Source organism: Elgaria multicarinata, chromosome 4, assembly GCF_023053635.1.
Source record: "Elgaria multicarinata webbii isolate HBS135686 ecotype San Diego chromosome 4, rElgMul1.1.pri, whole genome shotgun sequence".
In the NCBI taxonomy this organism is placed as follows: Eukaryota; Metazoa; Chordata; class Lepidosauria; order Squamata; family Anguidae; genus Elgaria; species Elgaria multicarinata.
Genome location: NC_086174.1, coordinates 33,535,128 through 33,553,301, shown reverse-complemented (window position 1 = coordinate 33,553,301; position 18,174 = coordinate 33,535,128). Strand labels below are relative to the sequence as shown.

Below are 18,174 nucleotides of genomic sequence, written 5' to 3'. Positions count from 1 at the left end.
TGTTGGAACTGGGAATGATCTATGGGTCCCATGGCTATATCCTGAGAGACTTAAGCAAACTATATTTTATTAAAAGCTGATAAAATCAAACAAAAACATGATCACACCATCCCAGAACGACCTGCTTTTATAGTTGTGGGCTGTTTTAATTAGTGGTGTGCACTGACAAGATTTAGTTCAGACCTCAATTTGGAAAAATGCCCAATTGGCCTCGGACCAATTTGGATGCCACCTGTTTTGACTTGGGGAACAAATCTGAATCTCAATTCAGAAATGTGAAGCTTTGTGCCTCCCATTTTCTATCGTTGGGAATCAAGAAATGACAAACTTATTGCTTTTTGGCAGAATTGAATAAAATTTGCAGGAGCTTTTAAAAAAGCAAACTGCCGATAACGGTTTTATTTCTTGGCAGAACTGGATGAAATTTTCAGGCACAGTTGCCCCTTCTGAGAACAAGTCTGCCATGTTTCAAATGAATTGAATGGTGGTTTGTGCAAGATCAGCCTTTAAAGTTTGGGTTGGTTTTTTTTTTTTTTTAAAAAAAAAAGCCATATTGGAGTCAAAATAAATTGTACAGTAAAATCATAGAAGAGTTGGAAGGGTCATATAAGGCCATCGAGTCCAACCCCTTGCTCAATGCAGGAATCCACCTTAAAGCATACCTGACAGATGGTTGTCCAGCTGCCTCTTGAAGGCCTCTAGTGTAAGAGAACCCACTACATCCTGAGGTAATTGGTTCCATTGTTGTACTGCTCTAACAGTCAGGAAGTTTTTCCTGATGTCCAGACGGAATCTGGCTTCCTGTAACTTGAGCCCATTATTCCGTATCCTGTACCCTGGGATGATCGAGAAGAAATCCTGGACCTCCTCTGTGTGACAACCTTTCAAGTATTTGAAGAGTGCTATCATATCTCCCCTCAGTCTTCTCAAGGCTAAACATGCCCAGTTCTTTCAGTCTCTCCTCATAGGGCTTTGTTTCCAGACCTCTGATCATCCTCGTTGCCCTCCTCTGAAAACATTCTAGCACGTCTGCATCCTTCTTGAAGTGTGGCGCCGAGAACTAGATACAATACTCAAGGACCTAATCTACACCAAGCAAGATATTGCACTATGGAGGTGGCATGAAAGCGGTATATGTCAATGGCACCCAACAGTTGTTAGTGCACTTCAGTACTGTGGTAGTGTAGCTCCTGCCTTTTATATACCGCTTTCATACCACTTTCATAGTGCAATATCCTGCTTGGTGTAGATTAGGCCAAGATGAGGCCTAACCAGTGCCAAATAGATGGGAACCAGGACTTCACGCAATTTAGAAGCTATACTTCTAGTAGACAGACACTTAACATGATCAGAAACAAAACAAAATGTATGTAGGAAAAAATGCACTGGGCTGAATCCAGCAGTGAATCCCTTTTCCTCCTTGCCCCTGCACACCCCCAAAATCTGCACCATAGAGTCCCCCAATCCTCCAGAGCAGATCAGGGGCTGCATGGAGGTCTGAAGGTGGAATTTAACCTGCTAACAGTGTCCATTCCACTGGTGGAAGGACACCAATAGATACAACCCACTAAATGCTGATATGGGCCCCTAGATGGAGCTACAATGCATCACTATGTGCCACACACTGAACATTTATTCTCTCTCTGTGTGTGTATGTGTATACACTCTCCCTCTCTTGCTCTCCCCACACCCAGGAAGTAATAGTCACCAAAGGATGGGCTGCCCAATAGTTGCCAACTCTCCATCTAATGCTGACATTTGTGCTTGAACCTCATCTCACCTACCACCACTGGCAACTTTACTTTCTTCTACTGGTTTCCTCCGTAACCTTTTAGTCTCACTGGGCTTCCATATCAGAAATTTAGCTTGATCAGAAGATACATGTGGGGCATTAACTTTTATCTACTGTATAGTTCACTTTTCCTTTTTAGCTTTAGAAATGTGAACAAAAGAATACATCGCAACTTGGAAAATCCAGGAAATCACAATTATTTCCATAAGACTACCTGACACCAGATGTTTCTCAGACAACATGATCTTTGTAACAGGGCTTCGGTGAACTGTGAAAGTCTGAAAGAGTTGAGGGCCTGACCCAACAGTTTCTGGGTGTTGCACAATCACACGGACTGCTCCAGAACTTGTGCCATATGCAATCTCAATCCAATTACCACTTACACCTGCATAACAACAAAACACATAAGAGGCTTTAGTACAACATACCTGCTTCCGAGATGGGGGAGAGGTTCCAACATACCCAAGCATTCTGTAAAGCAAATGAGATGCTTGCACACAATGTTTATGTTCTTTAGAAATGTGCTTGTTTTTTGTTAATATTTGCATGCTAAGATTTTGGCTTTTACTATTCTGCAGCAACACGGTATTAGTTACTGTACGTTTTCCGCCTCACACATCACTGAGGTTGGCGAGCAAAGCTGGCAGGTCATGAATTGAAAATGGAAAACTAAGAAAATGTGTGGAATTGCGCAGCAAATCCTTCTTGCAGAAAATGGTAGGACATTCCTATGCCGCATTCCAGAACGTATCATCCCAAGTCCTAGGGCAATTTAATAAATTATACAACAATAAACCTGTATTGGTATCCAGTGTAAACTCTAAAAGGACAGGGAGCCAATCCTGGCCTTCTGATGCATGTACTGTATGATAAACACATTTTTAAAAAACATACTGACATTTGTCAATTAAAAATGCAAAGTAATCTTTAGGCAAATCTTACCCACCCTCGCCCACATTATGCATCTTTTAAAAACTTGTGAGCATGGATAAAACTGCAAATCATGTAGAAGATGGTGATTTTTAATTTGAACAACAGCTTATTTCGTTTCAATGACAAAAGTGGAGAAACATTCCCTTTCCTTGTGAATCCTGGCTGTAAACAGACATCACAACAAGCAAGAATTCTGGGTTATTAGCATGCTGCTCAATTGCTCTCTGCTTGGCTCCTCCTGCCAGTGGGAGTGGCTAAACAAGCCAGGAATTCTCTGCCTGTGGCTGTTTAGTGTGACATCTAAACCAGGTTCTCTGCCTTCTTCCTCTCCTAACAAGCCAGAATCAAAAGGCAGCATTTGTCCTTAGCTTATAACTCTGGCTGGTTAAGGCAGCAATGAAGTGAAAGATCCCAGTTTGGATGCCATGCTAAACAAACCACAGACAGAGAGACCCTACCTATTTTAGCTATTCCTGCTGGTGGGTGGGGGGGTTGGAGAGCCAAGAGGGAACTTTGAGCAGGAAACAATGTTAGCATTGTCACAGATACAAGCCAATAAGGCATTTTGTCATTCAGAAACACAGTATAAGGGTTCTCTAAGTGGTGTGGCCAGTCCGTAGCACAGCCTAGAAAATGGCAGATGTGACATAAAATCTGTTAAATAAATAAAAGCTATGCATGAATATGTATAATGTGTTGGTATATGGTCTGTATGCAGGAAATATGGGTATACTGACTGGGTTCACACGACACAACAACCCACCATGGATAACTAGTCGGGTTTTAGTATAGTCCAAACCCAGATCACTTCTTGCAGGGTGGCTTATTTTGGGGCAGCAAGCCACCCTAATAACCCATGGCTTATTGTCGCAGTTGTTCAACCCATGATAGGTTGGTGGATGTCCAAAACTGGCAGAACCAACCCATCATGGGTTGTGGCAATTGGGTACAGAACTGCTCAGCAAGAGCAGCAAACCCTACTGCAGCTCTTCCCAAAGGCCGAAGGCATGTGAACCCACCCCTGCCACCTCGACCTTCCCCCCCCAAGGATGGCCCCTCCAACAAGGCCAACACAGCACTTTGGAGAGGTTGTCACTTGTTCGCCTACCCCAGAAATTTGTGCAAATGGGCCCATAATTATTATTATTATTATTAATTTGTCCTTTGGAGGCATGCAAATGCACACTTATGGCTGTCCAATATGTATAGCTGTCCAATATGTATAGCCTTGCCTTATCAATGCCCTTGTATGTTTCAGCTGTCAAATGGAACCAAGTGTATGATGAGACATAAAACAAAATTGACAAGGTGAGACTGCATATAGGCTAATTTGCGCACATTGAAAGTGACAGGTCAGAAAACTAAGTGCATCAAAGAGAGGGTAGTAACATAACCGGCCACTTAGCAAGGTGATCCTAGGATTTTAAGATTTGAATTGACACTTGTCAGTATCATGCTTCCATTCAACACTTTCCCAATTTTCCAGCTGCTCCAGAGAAGGGTGTTCTAGATGCCCCCCCTTTCGCAGTTCCCTTTCACAATAACTGCAGCAGTAACTGCACCTCTGAAAGACACTCCTCCCAATTATGCCATTTGCACAAATTCCTGCCTTTTGCACAAATGTATCATGGTTCCATTTGTGCACATTTCTGGGGATGAGTAAAAAAAAAAGCACAATGAATTAAAGGGGATTACGATTGGAGCAGGAAGGGGAAAGAGACAGGCAGACAAGATGGTTTCTGCCACAAAGGACACAGGGCGGGTTGTTGCTGTGTCACTGTTGTGTTGTGTGAAGCCGCCCTTACTTTTTAAAACAGACCTTTGGGATTCTTTTTGAAATCACTAAACATAAAATTCATAATTCTTCTGCTTGTAGAACAGATCATTATGTGTACCCATTGCTATAGACAACAGGTTTGATTGGAAAGGTGATAAAACTGTTGCCACATAGTACCAAACAAAATTCCCTAATAATTTTAAAATGTCATTAAGAGATGGTACAAACTTGTTTTGGGTGTGAGGTAAACACTAAGTGCTGTTATGGCATCATTGGAAGGATCATGGTAAAGTTCTGTCACCAGAAGATCATTATCCTTCATTCGTAATGGAAATTTTTGCATATCTGCAAAACAAAAGATAGGAATTTTTTTTAGATCATTAGGTGATTCCACTAAATTCCCAAAATGAGTATGAAAGGGGAAAAAAAATAAGAGCACAAGTTAGGAAAAAACACTAAGGAAGTGTAATGTGTTCTTAATCTTATTTGGGGAGCTGGGGTGTTTTCCTGCTCTTACCAATGTAATATATGGATCCATTGTTGCAACCCAGCAGTAAGAATGATCCAGCAGTATCGTAACTAGTGATGGGAACAACATCTTGAACCTAAGATAAATAAATAGATAATTTAAAATGGCACTTGTTCATAGTCAAGGCATTTTAATTTCAGTAGAACTAAACCAGTCTATAACCTATATAGTCTGACAAAATATTTACATTTTTCCTATTTTAAGTGAAGATACTTTTATCAGAGTTAAATTGGAGCAATTTAAAGACCATTAAAAAGTTACACATTTTTTATGGCATATATGAAAGGACTGTTGCAACAGCATGAAAGCAGCTCATTCTCTAGCAATTTTCAAAATGTGGTAAGTTGGTTATACTACAGGAGGAGGTAGTTTCACAAGGCCACTGGAAACCATGAAAATTAACATTTTGGCAATTCTTCCATGTCTAGAATGTTTGCTCTTTGAACTCATGAGTCTTCAGAATAAATTATAAAACATTGAGGGCCACCTCTTCTTTCCCACACATAATACTTTCCCACACATAAACTCCCAATAATAACCTTTTAAGTGTCTTGCTGTCCCCAAATGTTTTCACCAACATGTGGAGACAACAAGGCACTTGCCATTTCAAAACAATGTTTATTGAAGTGTTTTTAGCAAGAAACAAATGTACCAAGAGCCGTAGTGATCAGTAATTTAATTATCAGCTCTATCTAGCTTTCTCTTGTCTTTCCAGTTAAATTCTGCTTGTCTGGAGCAGCAACACATTCAAACAAGGTGGTCACATTCAGGCCTGGGGTCAGCATGGGAAGGCAGCTGCCAAGGGCCCAGAAGTTCAAAAGGACTCACCCATGCCCCTGCCTGTGCCCCTGAGTCTGCTGCTGCCCTTCTTACCTACCTGGGAAGCACCATGGCCAAGCATGCAGGCCCTGTGGTGCCCTGTTTGAAAACCCTTTTTATACTTACATTTTGAGTAGCAGTGATATGAACCAATCAGACCACCAGACATGGCCAATGAGGGCACAGGGCTGTCTTTATGTTGCTCCTGCACCCTCATTGGCCAAGTCCCACCAAAGGCAGCATTTGATTGGTTCAGATTGCTGCTACTGAAAAGTAAGTAAAAACATATAGAGCCTGCGCTTGACCAGTCATGGTGACTTTGAGGGATTTAGAGGAGGAGCTGCACTAGGTAAAATAAAATGGAAGGGAAAGGAGCAATGTGTGGGCTGGGGGCTTGAGCGGGGGGGGGGGGCTTCAAGGGGAAGGGGCTTCGGCCAGCTGGCATCTAGGCAGGGGCTTCAACAACGATGCCAGGGGATGGAGGATTGCAGCCAGGCGGCTTCAACGGGACTTCAGTGATGCTGGGCTTAGGCAGCAGTGGCAGGATTATGCTGAGGGCACACTAGAGCATGGAGCCGGCCCTGGTCACACTTATCTTCCAGCTCCCATTATTTCTAAATGCTGTACACTTCCAAGGAACGTACATACTACATGGAACATTTATAAACAAATCTAAAAGGAGTAGCAGTGTTATGGAGTAAAATTCCATGATACTAACGCACAGCAAATTTACCATGAAGAATATAGTGACATAAAATACATTTCAAAAGAAGTCAACATACATAATCTCAGACATTATTTCATGGTGTGGTAGCAGGGAACTAGTTTTTCAATTATTTCTTCAACAAAAAAACTTGTAAAAAGTTTCAGAGATTTTATTCCTCCCTCTAATAACAAGGCAGACACAAGCGACATTTATGGGGCAGTGTATAAATGTAATAAATAAATAAATAAAATAACAGCAAAATCTTTAAATGTTTGCTGTTTCTCTACACAAGAGTTTGCGTGATTATTGTAATTATTTGGCTCTGTCATGGATGAATAAAACTGACTTAGTATGTGATATTTTATTACTACTGAAGACACAACTTCTTGTACACGGCCCTGCCCTTTGGTAAGCATAACCAGCTGCCAGCCTGATTCACTCCTCCCACTCCAGCAGATGCTCACTTCTGTGCAGCCATCCACTGAAGATTTCTCCCTCCCCCCTCCAAACTGAATCCAGTCCCCAAAACAAATCCAACCTGGCCCAGGTGGATGGGTGAGAAGAGGAGGAGAAGCCACCTCTTGTCTCGCTTTTGCCTGGACGGAGCAAAATTATACCACCAGGCAGTAATTTTAGCTGAGCAAATGTGAAGCGATGCTTCTGTAGAAGCACTGGGTGGAGTTGTGCACTTTTATGCTCCCCACTATGGGAACTACAGTGAGTGCCTTTAGAGAGGCAACTGGCACATGCTTGTACAGAACAGAGTTGCCAGAAAAGGAGATGAAGGAAGGGAATTAGGGTGGGTGGGGTGCATGACTGCAGTGCAGCATGACTGCAGTGGGTGCATGACTGCAGTGAGCAGAGGTGGAAGACAGGAACCCAGGCAAGGCACTCAAAGAAGGCCTGTAGTGGGCCCAGTGAGGGATGTGGCCTGGGGAGGACGCTGAGGCCTAGCTGTCCACATTTAGACTGTGATCTGCAGGTTTCCCATCCCCTCTTCTGACAAAAAAATGCATATTTTCCTTACATGGGTTTTTCTCTTTCCAGGCTTTCACTCATGCCGTTAACAATTGCATGGAGGATACAAAGCCCACAAAAATTATCTATGTATTGTGGGGTAGGACATTTTAGTAAAAGGGAGCCTGCTGTATGCATATAAGGTTTTTCTGCAGCTGGAAATCTTACACAATCAAGGTTCCCAATCATGGGGAGAGCCTAACAGGCACACAGCAGGCCCCCTTTATAGAAATTACCATCAACATAGAAAGAGAGAGCTGTAACAGCAACTGTAACACTCCCCCTTCACCTGGCTATCACATGAGGGCAACAGCTTTTCTGTGTCAATTTCAAATCAGGTTCATGCGTTTCATAACAGGGATGGGGACCAGTGGCCCTCAAGACACTGTTTGCCTTCAACTCCCATCAGCATGGCCAATAGTCAGGAATGGTAGGAATTGGAGTCCAACAACATCTGGAGAGCCACAGTCAAAAAGCAACTCCTAATTCTTGCCAAGTATCCAAGGCATTTGATGTGCTTACACACAACGTAATATACCAAAAAACAAAACAAAACCCAAGACTTGAACATTTTCTGTAAACATGATCACTTAGTTGTCAGCTCTCCAAACGTCTAGGCTGAACAATACACATACACCATTTCAATGTTACTGAGTTTCAATGCCAGATTATCCACTGCCTGCAACAGTATCGCTATACCCTGTACGCTATCAGAATTTTGCCTGAAGAATGAGCAATCAAGTAAGCCACCTCAGCTAGTCTGCCCAAATCTTACAGAGAGAATGCCAGAAACTATTACAAGCTGGGGAAGAGTCATAATATCCTTAGGTGGAATTATATAAACAGTACAAGGATCTCACTTGGCTACAGAACAGCACAGTTTGCATGGTGGACTTTCAAAGGATGTAGTAATTTTTAGCACTTAGACAGTTGAGAAAGTTTAGGATAGCTCCAATTTTACCAGAGATCAACCGCTTCTCTCCGTTATGGAGGCACATTCAATTTCTCTCTCATGTCTCCATCTTGCCAGGTAACTGTTACAGATAAGGGGTAGCAAGCCAGGACAGTGTGTGTTCACAGGACCAAAACCATTGATCTGAATGAGAGCTCATCATGCCCCCCCCTTTGCCCAAATCTCCCCACAATCAGGTTATCACTTATTTTTATTTTATTTTTATATTTATGTCCTGCCTTTCTTCTTCTTGCATGGAAACCAAGGGGGATTACATGGCCCTCCTCCCTCTGGAGGAAATTAGGATGGTCCAAAGTCACCAAGTGAGCTCCATAGTCTGAGTGGAGACTAGAGCTCAGGTCTCCCAAGTCCCAGCCCAACACTCTAACCACTACAACACAACTGGCTCTCATTCATGGGGGATTATTTGGCCATTGAGATCCCAGAATTCTTGTGCAACTTTCCCACTAGCATTGAAACACATGCCTCGAGGGTCAAGGAAAAGCAGTCACCTTCCCTTTTGTTCACCTGACTGACACACACACACACACACACACACACACACAAACAGAGAGAGCTCCCCTTACAAGTGCTGAGCTGACCTTTGTTTTCTAAGACTATAACTGGTCTTTTCTTGAGCATTTGAACTCAGTGTGTGTTCTTTTTCTCCATGTGTCGGAGAGGCCTTGCTGGTCCCTTCTTCTTCCTGAAGATCACAGGAAGGAATCTACTCCCCACCCACCCACTTCTGGATTTTTGTCATGGCCTGCAACATCTTCTCTATTTAGATTTACCCTGACACCAAGGACCTCCATTCCTACCCATTCCTCTGACAGGTTTCTCAGCACACTAAAAGTGGTAAATAGTCCTTATTGTCAAACACTTTTCTCCCATTCTCAATCTTTCTCTATTGCTCTCTCCAAGATATGAAGGAACCCTGCTAACTAGACCAAGATTCCTAACATTAAACATACTGTGCTCCAGTGCATTCGTTAATATTTAATTTTCTTTTTATTTATTAGTTATTGCATTTATATCCTGCCTTTTTTCCTCCAAGGAACCCAAGGTGGCATACCTAATCCCCCCCTCCTCTCCATTTTGTCCTCACAACAACAACCCTGTGAGGTAGGCTAGGCTGACTCTGTGATTTGTCACCCAGTGGGTTTCCATGGCCAGGTGGGGACTAGAACCCGGATCTCTCGACTCCCAGTCCAACACTTTAGCCACTACACCACACTGGCTATGTACAGGACAGATAGCAGGTTGCCCTCCAGCAGAATAGAGCTAAGGCCACATAGGCAAGAGGTGGGGTAGGGAACCTGGTGCTCTCCCATAAGCCCAGTCAGCATGGTCAATGGTAAGGGAGCATAGGAGTTCTGGTCCAAAACATCTGGAGGGCCCCAGGTTGTCTAGCACCAGAGGAATTCCTCCCCACCTGTTTGTGTTCCAGAAGGGTGCAGTCCCACAACATGGAAAAGTAGGTTCAAATGTGTATAGAAATGTATGTCCTGAGGATGCACAGTGATATTACTTTATGTTTCTCTCAAGACCAAAGCCAATTCTTTAACCTTTAATTGTATTTTATGTAGTTTTTAATCAATGTTGTTGCTCTTCTCTGAATCTGTCCAGATTTTATTGAATCATAGTTCGTTATAAAGGACATGGCAGTTCCAACTGATATTGTGCCAATGAAAGAGACAGCACTTTCCCCTCTACCTCCTATTAAAACGCTTTTGTACTTAAAACAAACAGGAGGGTTTGTTAACAGAAGTGAAGTAAAACATAGGCACTTCATTCGGAAGAACCCTAGTTATGGGACAGCATAGAACTGCTGTAAATCAATCAATTAATCTCTATTCTGTGCTTACAGTGTAACTTATGATGGGAGGCATACATGTGTACATGAGGCCCAGTACTGGGCAACAAGTGAGCACCAGCCTATTTTGTGCTTTGACGCCTGCCTGTTATTTTTCTCACTGAGGGCTCATCTACACCAAGCAGGATATTCCACTATGAAAGTGGCATGAAAGCGGTATATAAAAGGCAGGAGCCACAGTACTGCTTTATAGCGGTATTGAAGTACACTGGCAACTGTTGGGGCTCATTGACACGTTCCATATACCTCTTCCATGCCAATATCATTGTTCTATCCTGCTTGGTGTAGATGTGTCATAGGCCCCAACAGTTGTCAGTGCACTTCAGTGCCACTATAAAGCAGCAGTGTGGCTCCTGCCTTTTATATACCGCCTTCACACCACTTTCATAGTGGAATATCCTGCTTGGTGTAGATGAGCCCTGAGATAGCAGCAAGTCAGGGGGGAACTGATGCACAGATTGCTTTTTTTGTGCATGTGAACATTACCAGAGTAGAGATTTTTCCACCCATTCCAAGTATGCTGTTCTGTTCATAAGGGAGACACAGACTAAGTATTTCCTTATTATAAAGCAGAACAGAAACTCTTGGATATCCACACTTCACTGAGCTTCAGGGGTTGTGGGGAGTAGATTATATAACATGAGTACATTAGGAATTGTTTGAACAGCACAGAAACAAGGCAGTCACAGCTGAGTAACTCCTAAAAAATAGTAGCTAAACGTAGATCACCTTCTTATAAATGCAGGCTGAGTCTCAAGCATTTTTAAGAGGGGGCTGACAGAGCTTTTAAACGGATTTTAGCTATTTTCATTACACTCAAACATACTAGGTCAGCCTTCAATACATAACAAAATTACTGCATTACAACACTTGGCTCTTTGCATTCTCGTAGTGTTACTCGTTGGCATGACTGTCACTTACGGGTAAAATCAGGATTTATTCAACCAGTGCTGTGGCAGCCACAGGAGTCAGCCTTAGGTCACTTCTGCCTCTCGAGATTTGCAAGGCAGCCTCTTGGATTTCATTACACAGTGTCTTTACATTGTGCCACAGAGACATTCATCTGGCTGGGTTACAAGGTTTGTTTCTTGCATGAATGCCCAGCTCTTCCCTCAGTCTTGTCTGGAATCCAAGAATCCCTCTTCCCATTGTCAGAATGCATAATATATAAAAATCACAGGCATTTGAGAAGAGAAATATAAAGTAGTTATCTTTGAGGCATGATGTACAGTACCATCAGTTGAAAAGCTTTTGACTAGATGACAGAATTTCTGAGTTTCACAGGATTAACACACACAAAAACCTCTTTTGTCTTGAGTGTAAGATAGGATTAGTCTGACTTGCAAGCAAATACTGACAAGTTTAATAGTTTTACTGATAAATTGTAATATAAAGCTTTGTGACTTGCACATTCTTAAGAGCCACTATCTTGAAATAACATTTCAATAGGGAAAAACCAGAGAAAACCAAAGTATCAGAATGTATCATCTAAAAATCGATGCCTTTTTTTTTTGCATCCTTATAAAACGCAGAACTGTAAGCATTTTCATTTAAGATACCTGCCAATGTTGAGTTACAGCATTCCATACTCCCACTTTTCCTGTATGACTAGTAGCCACCAACTGGTTACCAATGAAGAAGAGAGCATCTACAGGGACTCCAAGACTAAATATTCCTATAAGAAAAACACACACCCAAACACCAAAAGTGTCATTAAATTTGTTTCCAGAATAAATACAAGACGTAAAGGCACTTCTTTAGAACACAATAGCTTGCATGAGCATGTAAATGTTGTTTTCAGAAAGTATGTGAAAAAAGACTAATAAATTCTCTCTTCTGCTGTAACAATATCCTATCCAACTGCAGATTGGTTGGTGTGGATTCAGTAACACCTTCACCCATAATGAAGAACAGTCAGCTAGGGCTGTAGCTAGACCTAAGGTTTATCCCTGGATCGTCCAGGAGTCAAACCTGTTCATCTAGGTGACACACAGAGGATCCAGTGCTCAGGCAGGGGCGAACCCTGGATGATCCCAGGATAAACCTTAGGTCTAGCTGTGGCCTAGGATCCAGCAAACTCATCCAGTCTGAGCTAAGGCTACAAGTGGCAGAAGGAACAGGCCACCACTGCCACATAACAAGGTCAAAATGCCTATGATGTAACTATCCAACTGTACATTTGAGTCTCTGTGTTTGTTGAAACAGGAAATTTCTTCTATTTTTACTGTTATAATGAATGGTCTTGTACCATTTCCTCAACCAAATTTTGCATGGTTGAAGTGCAAAGGTTAGAAACTTTACCTTTCAATTCCCCCCCCCCTCAATATCACAAGAGACTGTTAAACTGATTCATATACATGCAAACTCTCCTTCCAGTTATCAATGGCAGTAAATTATCTATGGATTATAATCTGATTTTTGACACAAGCTGTCATGATAAATTAGTTGGTTATTAACATTTAATATGAATGCAAACTATTTAAAGGGAGTCGCAATACTGCGAGACTGAAGAAATATTCTTACAGTCAGTTTATTTCCTGGGCTGATTTAACAGAATGCCTGCCAGTTACATCCATTAGATCAGAATTAATAAGCTTATCATATGAGAAATACAGCCAAATGAAGTCTGCTCTCAATAATTTTATTATGAATCTATTTAAGAATTAATCCTACAATGGACAAACATGCAATTATCTAAGTACTTTTTGTATACAAAGCTCTACGAAAACTCTTTGAAGAAACTTCTGATTTCCAAAATGTATGAGAACAAAACTATGACACCAAGAACGAATATGCTATTTTAAAGTGGTGGACAGTAGCTACTATGTTTTCCAAAAGCAGCCAAGAAGCCTGGTGCATAGTGACTTAATTACAATGCCAAATAATTTTTCAGGGCATATGATCATCTGTGATGCTGACTATATTTAACAGCAGGGTGCATAAAAGCAGGCAATAATAAAAAGGAGAGAAACAACTAGAATTGATTACTCTGGAGAAGGATGAGGTTCAGGGAAATCAAGGAAGACAGCATGAATAGTCTGAAGGAATTTAAAGTGTCACTCCTGCTTAGGCTCAACAATCCTGATGGCCGTCCACAGGGAAGACGATGGTATAAGTAATGACAGGCTCTTGTCTTAAGGGGCCCTCTCAGTAAAATATTGCTTATAGCAGCAATCCAGTAGTGGTATCTTATGTAAGTAATATTGAAGGGAAAACAGCCTCTGGGAGAGCTCTATCATGGAGATGCCAGCCCTTGCAATTTTCCATAGATGGTGTTGTCAGCTTCTGAAGAGTGTTTGTAACAACAAATTGTTTCTTTTCCAGGACATGAACAAAGCATTACTTCTCTATCCCAAGGCAGGGCTGCTAACATTAGGCCTTTGAAAGAGAAATGGGCCTGTAAAGTTTTCTGAAAGAGTGGAGTCCTGCTTAGTAAATTAGCAAAATGAACTAAAATATATCTATATAGTTCTGATACACATTCATTTCAATACATCCATATTTTTAAAGCATGTTGTATGATACAGCTATAGTTCTGAACAGAGTTATTTATTCTATTGATGTTGGCTATATTCATTTTCTATTTAATTGTTTAAGACATTTTAAACCAGCAGGTTATCACTTTTAAAAGTCCAATTTAGCTTTCACTGAATGTAGAGAGGAGAGCCACAGTTCAAGTGAGATAGAAGGTTGAATACAGAGGCCTTAGCTAGACCTAAGGTTTATCCCGGGATCGTCCCGGGGTCATCCCTGTTCAGGTAAATGACACACAGGATATCCCGGGAGCAGGCAGGGATGACCCCGGGACAAACCTTAGGTCTAGCTAAGGCCTAAGAATGCTAAAGAATAGGAAGTAGAATTAGAAAGTGAAGTGTGATATAATTTCCTTAGTACTCAATTTCTGCTGGTTAATAGAATAAATTTACAATGCAATCTCAGTGATGCCAGGCATAATTCAAATTTATGCATGCAAACAGGTTATTCTCTAACAGTAAAGTATTTCATTCCTATACCGGTCTTTTCCTAAAGACAACTATTTGAAAGAATCATTCCACTGCAAGGATCCTTATGTTCTGAGAACCATGAAATGCTTGGATTACAGGTCCCAGATTAAAAGTTTGTTAGTCGTGAAATGATATGGCCCACATAGGCAACACAGGGAGGCTAGGGCATATAATGGGTAAGAGGAAGAAGGCACCAGAAAGTAACTTTTTTCATTTATTTAATCTCCCTGTTCCCTTGCACTAAAAAAGAAAAAGATAAATTAGCTATAAGTCCCTCCAATCAAGCTACAGAAGAGGAAGCACAGCAGATCTAAAGTTTAGGTTCCCTTGTCAACTCTTATCTGCTACCAGAATAAAATGAGCATAGTTTCTTTGAAGAGGCAAACACTTCCTCCTATCACTGCAAACGTGTATACAATTGTACTATTAAAAATAATTAAGTATCATAGAATCATAGAATAGTAGAGTTGGAAGGGGCCTATAAGGCCATCGAGTCCAACCCCCTGCTCAATGCAGGAATCCACCCTAAAGCATCCCTGACAGATGGTTGTCCAGCTGCCTCTTGAATGCCTCTAGTGTGGGAGAGCCCACCACCTCCCTACGTAACTGGTTCCATTGTCGTATTGCTCTAACAGTCAGGAAGTTTTTCCTGATATCCAGCCAGAATCTGGCTTCCTGGAACTTGAGCCCATTATTCCATGTCCTGCACTCTGGGATGATCAAGAAATGATCCTGGCCCTCCTCTGTGTGACAACCTTTCAAGTATTTCAAGAGTGCTATCATGTCTACCCTCAATCTTCTCTTATCCAGGCTACAACTCCTGTTAGCACCAGTCAGGGATGGTGGGAGTTTTGCTCCAAAACATCTGGCGGGCACCAGGTTGGGGAAGGGTGTTTTATAACTTACACAGTTATATAATTTGTACTCTTCTCCATGGCTACCGATGGCAACTCTGCTTTATTTGTGGAATTCTTCCCTCAAGGAAGCTTGCCTGGTACTGACAAAGATGTCTTTTCGGCACCAGGTGATGACCTTTTAAATATGCCCTTAAGACTTTGTACCAAAGTTGTTGTTTTTCTTTTCACTGCTTTTATCCTGCTGTCTTAATTGAATTAAATTCATTGCTGCTTCATTGTATTCGTTATTCTTTTTAACTTTGTAAACTACCTGATAATTGCATATTGAAAGGCACTGATAAATAAATAAAATAATCTGCACTGTCACAGTGCACAGACAACCAAATTTAATTGACTATTCACACTGTTCTAAAGTCATTTCCCCCACTAAAATATTGATTCCCTCAGGGGCTTAATTACTTGAGGGCAGGAAGCAAACCCACTCTTATTGAGTACCTCTCTTAACATACAACTAATTTTGGAAAAATGCATCAAGGCACTACACATCTTTGCTGGTAAGTAGATTATATCTATGGTGACAGCTCTTCATAGCTGGGGGAAACAATCTGTCATTATCACTACACCACTACTTAAATGCTACTTTTAGAACTCAAGAGATTCTTTGTATATCTGCCCCTGCGCAAAAAGGCCACTGCTGATGTTTGGAAGCAAGTATATATTTTAATAAGAAAGACAAGCTATCAATCAGATCTCTAGAGTGAAATATTTGGCTTCTCTGGAAGCTTTTTCCATATTTAAGTACCTTCTGGTAATGTGAAGCCTTTGGCTCTGAAGCTGACCAATGCCCAGTGCTAGCTATCTCTGCTAATTTCTGCTCAAAAGATTATTAGTGGCAAAGCATTGCCCAAATTATGATTTTTGAAGGTTATCAGAAGGAGATCTTGAGAAACACGGCTTTTAGTAAGAACAAGACATGCTGGCAGTCATTCCAAACTGTCATCTCTAATTCCCACATTCAGGTTCACCATGCAGAGCTGCAATAAGTCAGTCACAAATTAAATTACTTTCTACTTATTATCACAACAGGGCTTCAGTAACACTTCTGTAATTGACATATACCACTATCCACCCATTAAGGCAACATTGGCGCTTAGATTTCATCTTCCTTCATATTAAAATACTGCTTTAGCCAATGAGTGATTGATAAAGAAGTAAATGTTAAGTGTATCCAGCAAGCAAAAAAAATGCAGTCAAGTAGTCAGACAGTGGCCTGGTTCAGATAACACGCTAAACCGTGCTGCTTAACCACAAAATGGTTAAGGGAATGCATGCATTCCCTTAACCATTTTGTAGTTAAGCAGCACGGTTTAGCGTGTTGTCTGAACCAGGCCAGGAAATGTAAAACACTGAGCCATTAGAAGTAAAAAAAAAACCCCACATCTCACACTCACCTATTTCACTACCACTACCACCATCCTGAACGCTCCATAAAATGATGCTGCTCTCAGATGCAACAGCAACCATTTTATCTTTGTCTCCATGTGGACCACCAACAACCTTTGCATTCAGAGCCACACGCTCAATAGTCCAGTCCAAGTATGGACTTGTGAACACCTGTTGCCATCCAGAAGATTCTTTAATTCTAAGAGAAAGAATTAGTATTTATTTATGTATTACAGTTCAAAACGATTTAAAACATGTTTCTATAAGTAAGCATTCCAAGGTATACCCAAACTTCAGAAGAAGCCAGTTATCCCAGCTTTCAGGGGGCATAAAATCATTTGAAACATCCTATATCCTACATTCTCATTAAGTGAGAATAATTTCAATACCTTCAAATTAAAACCTAGATATGTGCTGTATCAAATGTATAATAAGCCAGTAATTATGGATTCATCTATCAGCAATTAGCTTTAAGAACAGAGAAGTGAAACCCACCCTCTCCAGTATTCTAAAAGGTAGCCTCCTATATTTTCTCACCTTGGCACTTGATAATATGACATAATCAGCAGAAATCCCAGCAATGTCAAAGGAAAAAGGGTGTATCATCATCACCTAACATTTATAACATACCTAACAGTTTTTTTAGGTGCTGCAAAAAGAGGGAAAATGAGAGAGTCCCTGCCTGCAGGCTTACAATTTAATAGATAACACTAGACTGGCAGACACATCTTACAGAGACCATCTTACAAAGGAATTACACTGGCTGCCTATATGCTTCCAGTTGGAATTCAAGGTGTTGGTAAAGATGTTTAAAGCCCTAAACGGCTTGGGACCTCGATACTTGAGGGAGCACCTCTCCCTATATATGCCTGCCCGAGACTTGAGATATGTTGGAGGAGCCCTCCTCCGCATCCCACCAGCGCAAGACATATGCTATGGTGGGACATGGGAGAGGGCTTTCTCTGTTGTGGCACCCCGGCTGTGGAATGCCCTCCCCTTGGGGGCCCGACTGGTGCCAGCACTGACTTTATTCTGACGCCAAGTAAAAACGTGGCTTTTTAACAAAGACTTTAATGGTTAAATTCACCTGGCTTGCACATTGTTTTAACTGTTTTAATTGTTTTATTGCTTTTAAATTATATACTGGTTTTAACTTGATTAATGATTTAATTTGTTTTTAGCTGTGTATATTTGTTTTATATTGTATGATTTTATCTGTATGCTGCCCTGAGATCCTAGTGATATAGGGCGGGATACAAATGTTTTAAATAAATAAATAAAAGGGATCGTGAAGGAACTAGGGGGAAAAGTAGCGTTGGGTACAAATGTTTGAAGTGCTTATAATGGCCAGATGAAATGGACAATGTTAAGGAAGGGGAAGAGCTAAATGGCAAGTTTCTCTCTGCCAAGTGGGCCCTGCTGTCCCAGCTCTCCCCTCTACTGCACCCAGGTGGAATGGCTGCTAATAG

The 18,174-nt window shown here is 41.3% G+C and overlaps 1 protein-coding gene across 2 annotated transcripts in view; it reads right to left on the bottom strand.

Annotated features, from left to right (window-relative positions):
• The window catches only part of KCTD3 (potassium channel tetramerization domain containing 3), a 52,091-nt gene that overhangs the window by 12,448 nt on the left and 21,469 nt on the right, over positions 1–18,174 (bottom strand). For both annotated transcript variants that reach the window (XR_010025366.1, XM_063124048.1), the window contains exons 9-13: positions 16,714–16,904; positions 11,961–12,076; positions 5,020–5,107; positions 4,731–4,847; positions 2,007–2,177 (exon numbers count right to left, since the gene is read on the bottom strand). Coding sequence is in view for 1 of the 2 variants with exons in the window: in XM_063124048.1 (XP_062980118.1) it covers positions 2,007–2,177; positions 4,731–4,847; positions 5,020–5,107; positions 11,961–12,076; positions 16,714–16,904 (683 nt within the window). In the remaining variant the exon portion in view is untranslated. The remainder of the gene's footprint in view (positions 1–2,006; positions 2,178–4,730; positions 4,848–5,019; positions 5,108–11,960; positions 12,077–16,713; positions 16,905–18,174) is intronic.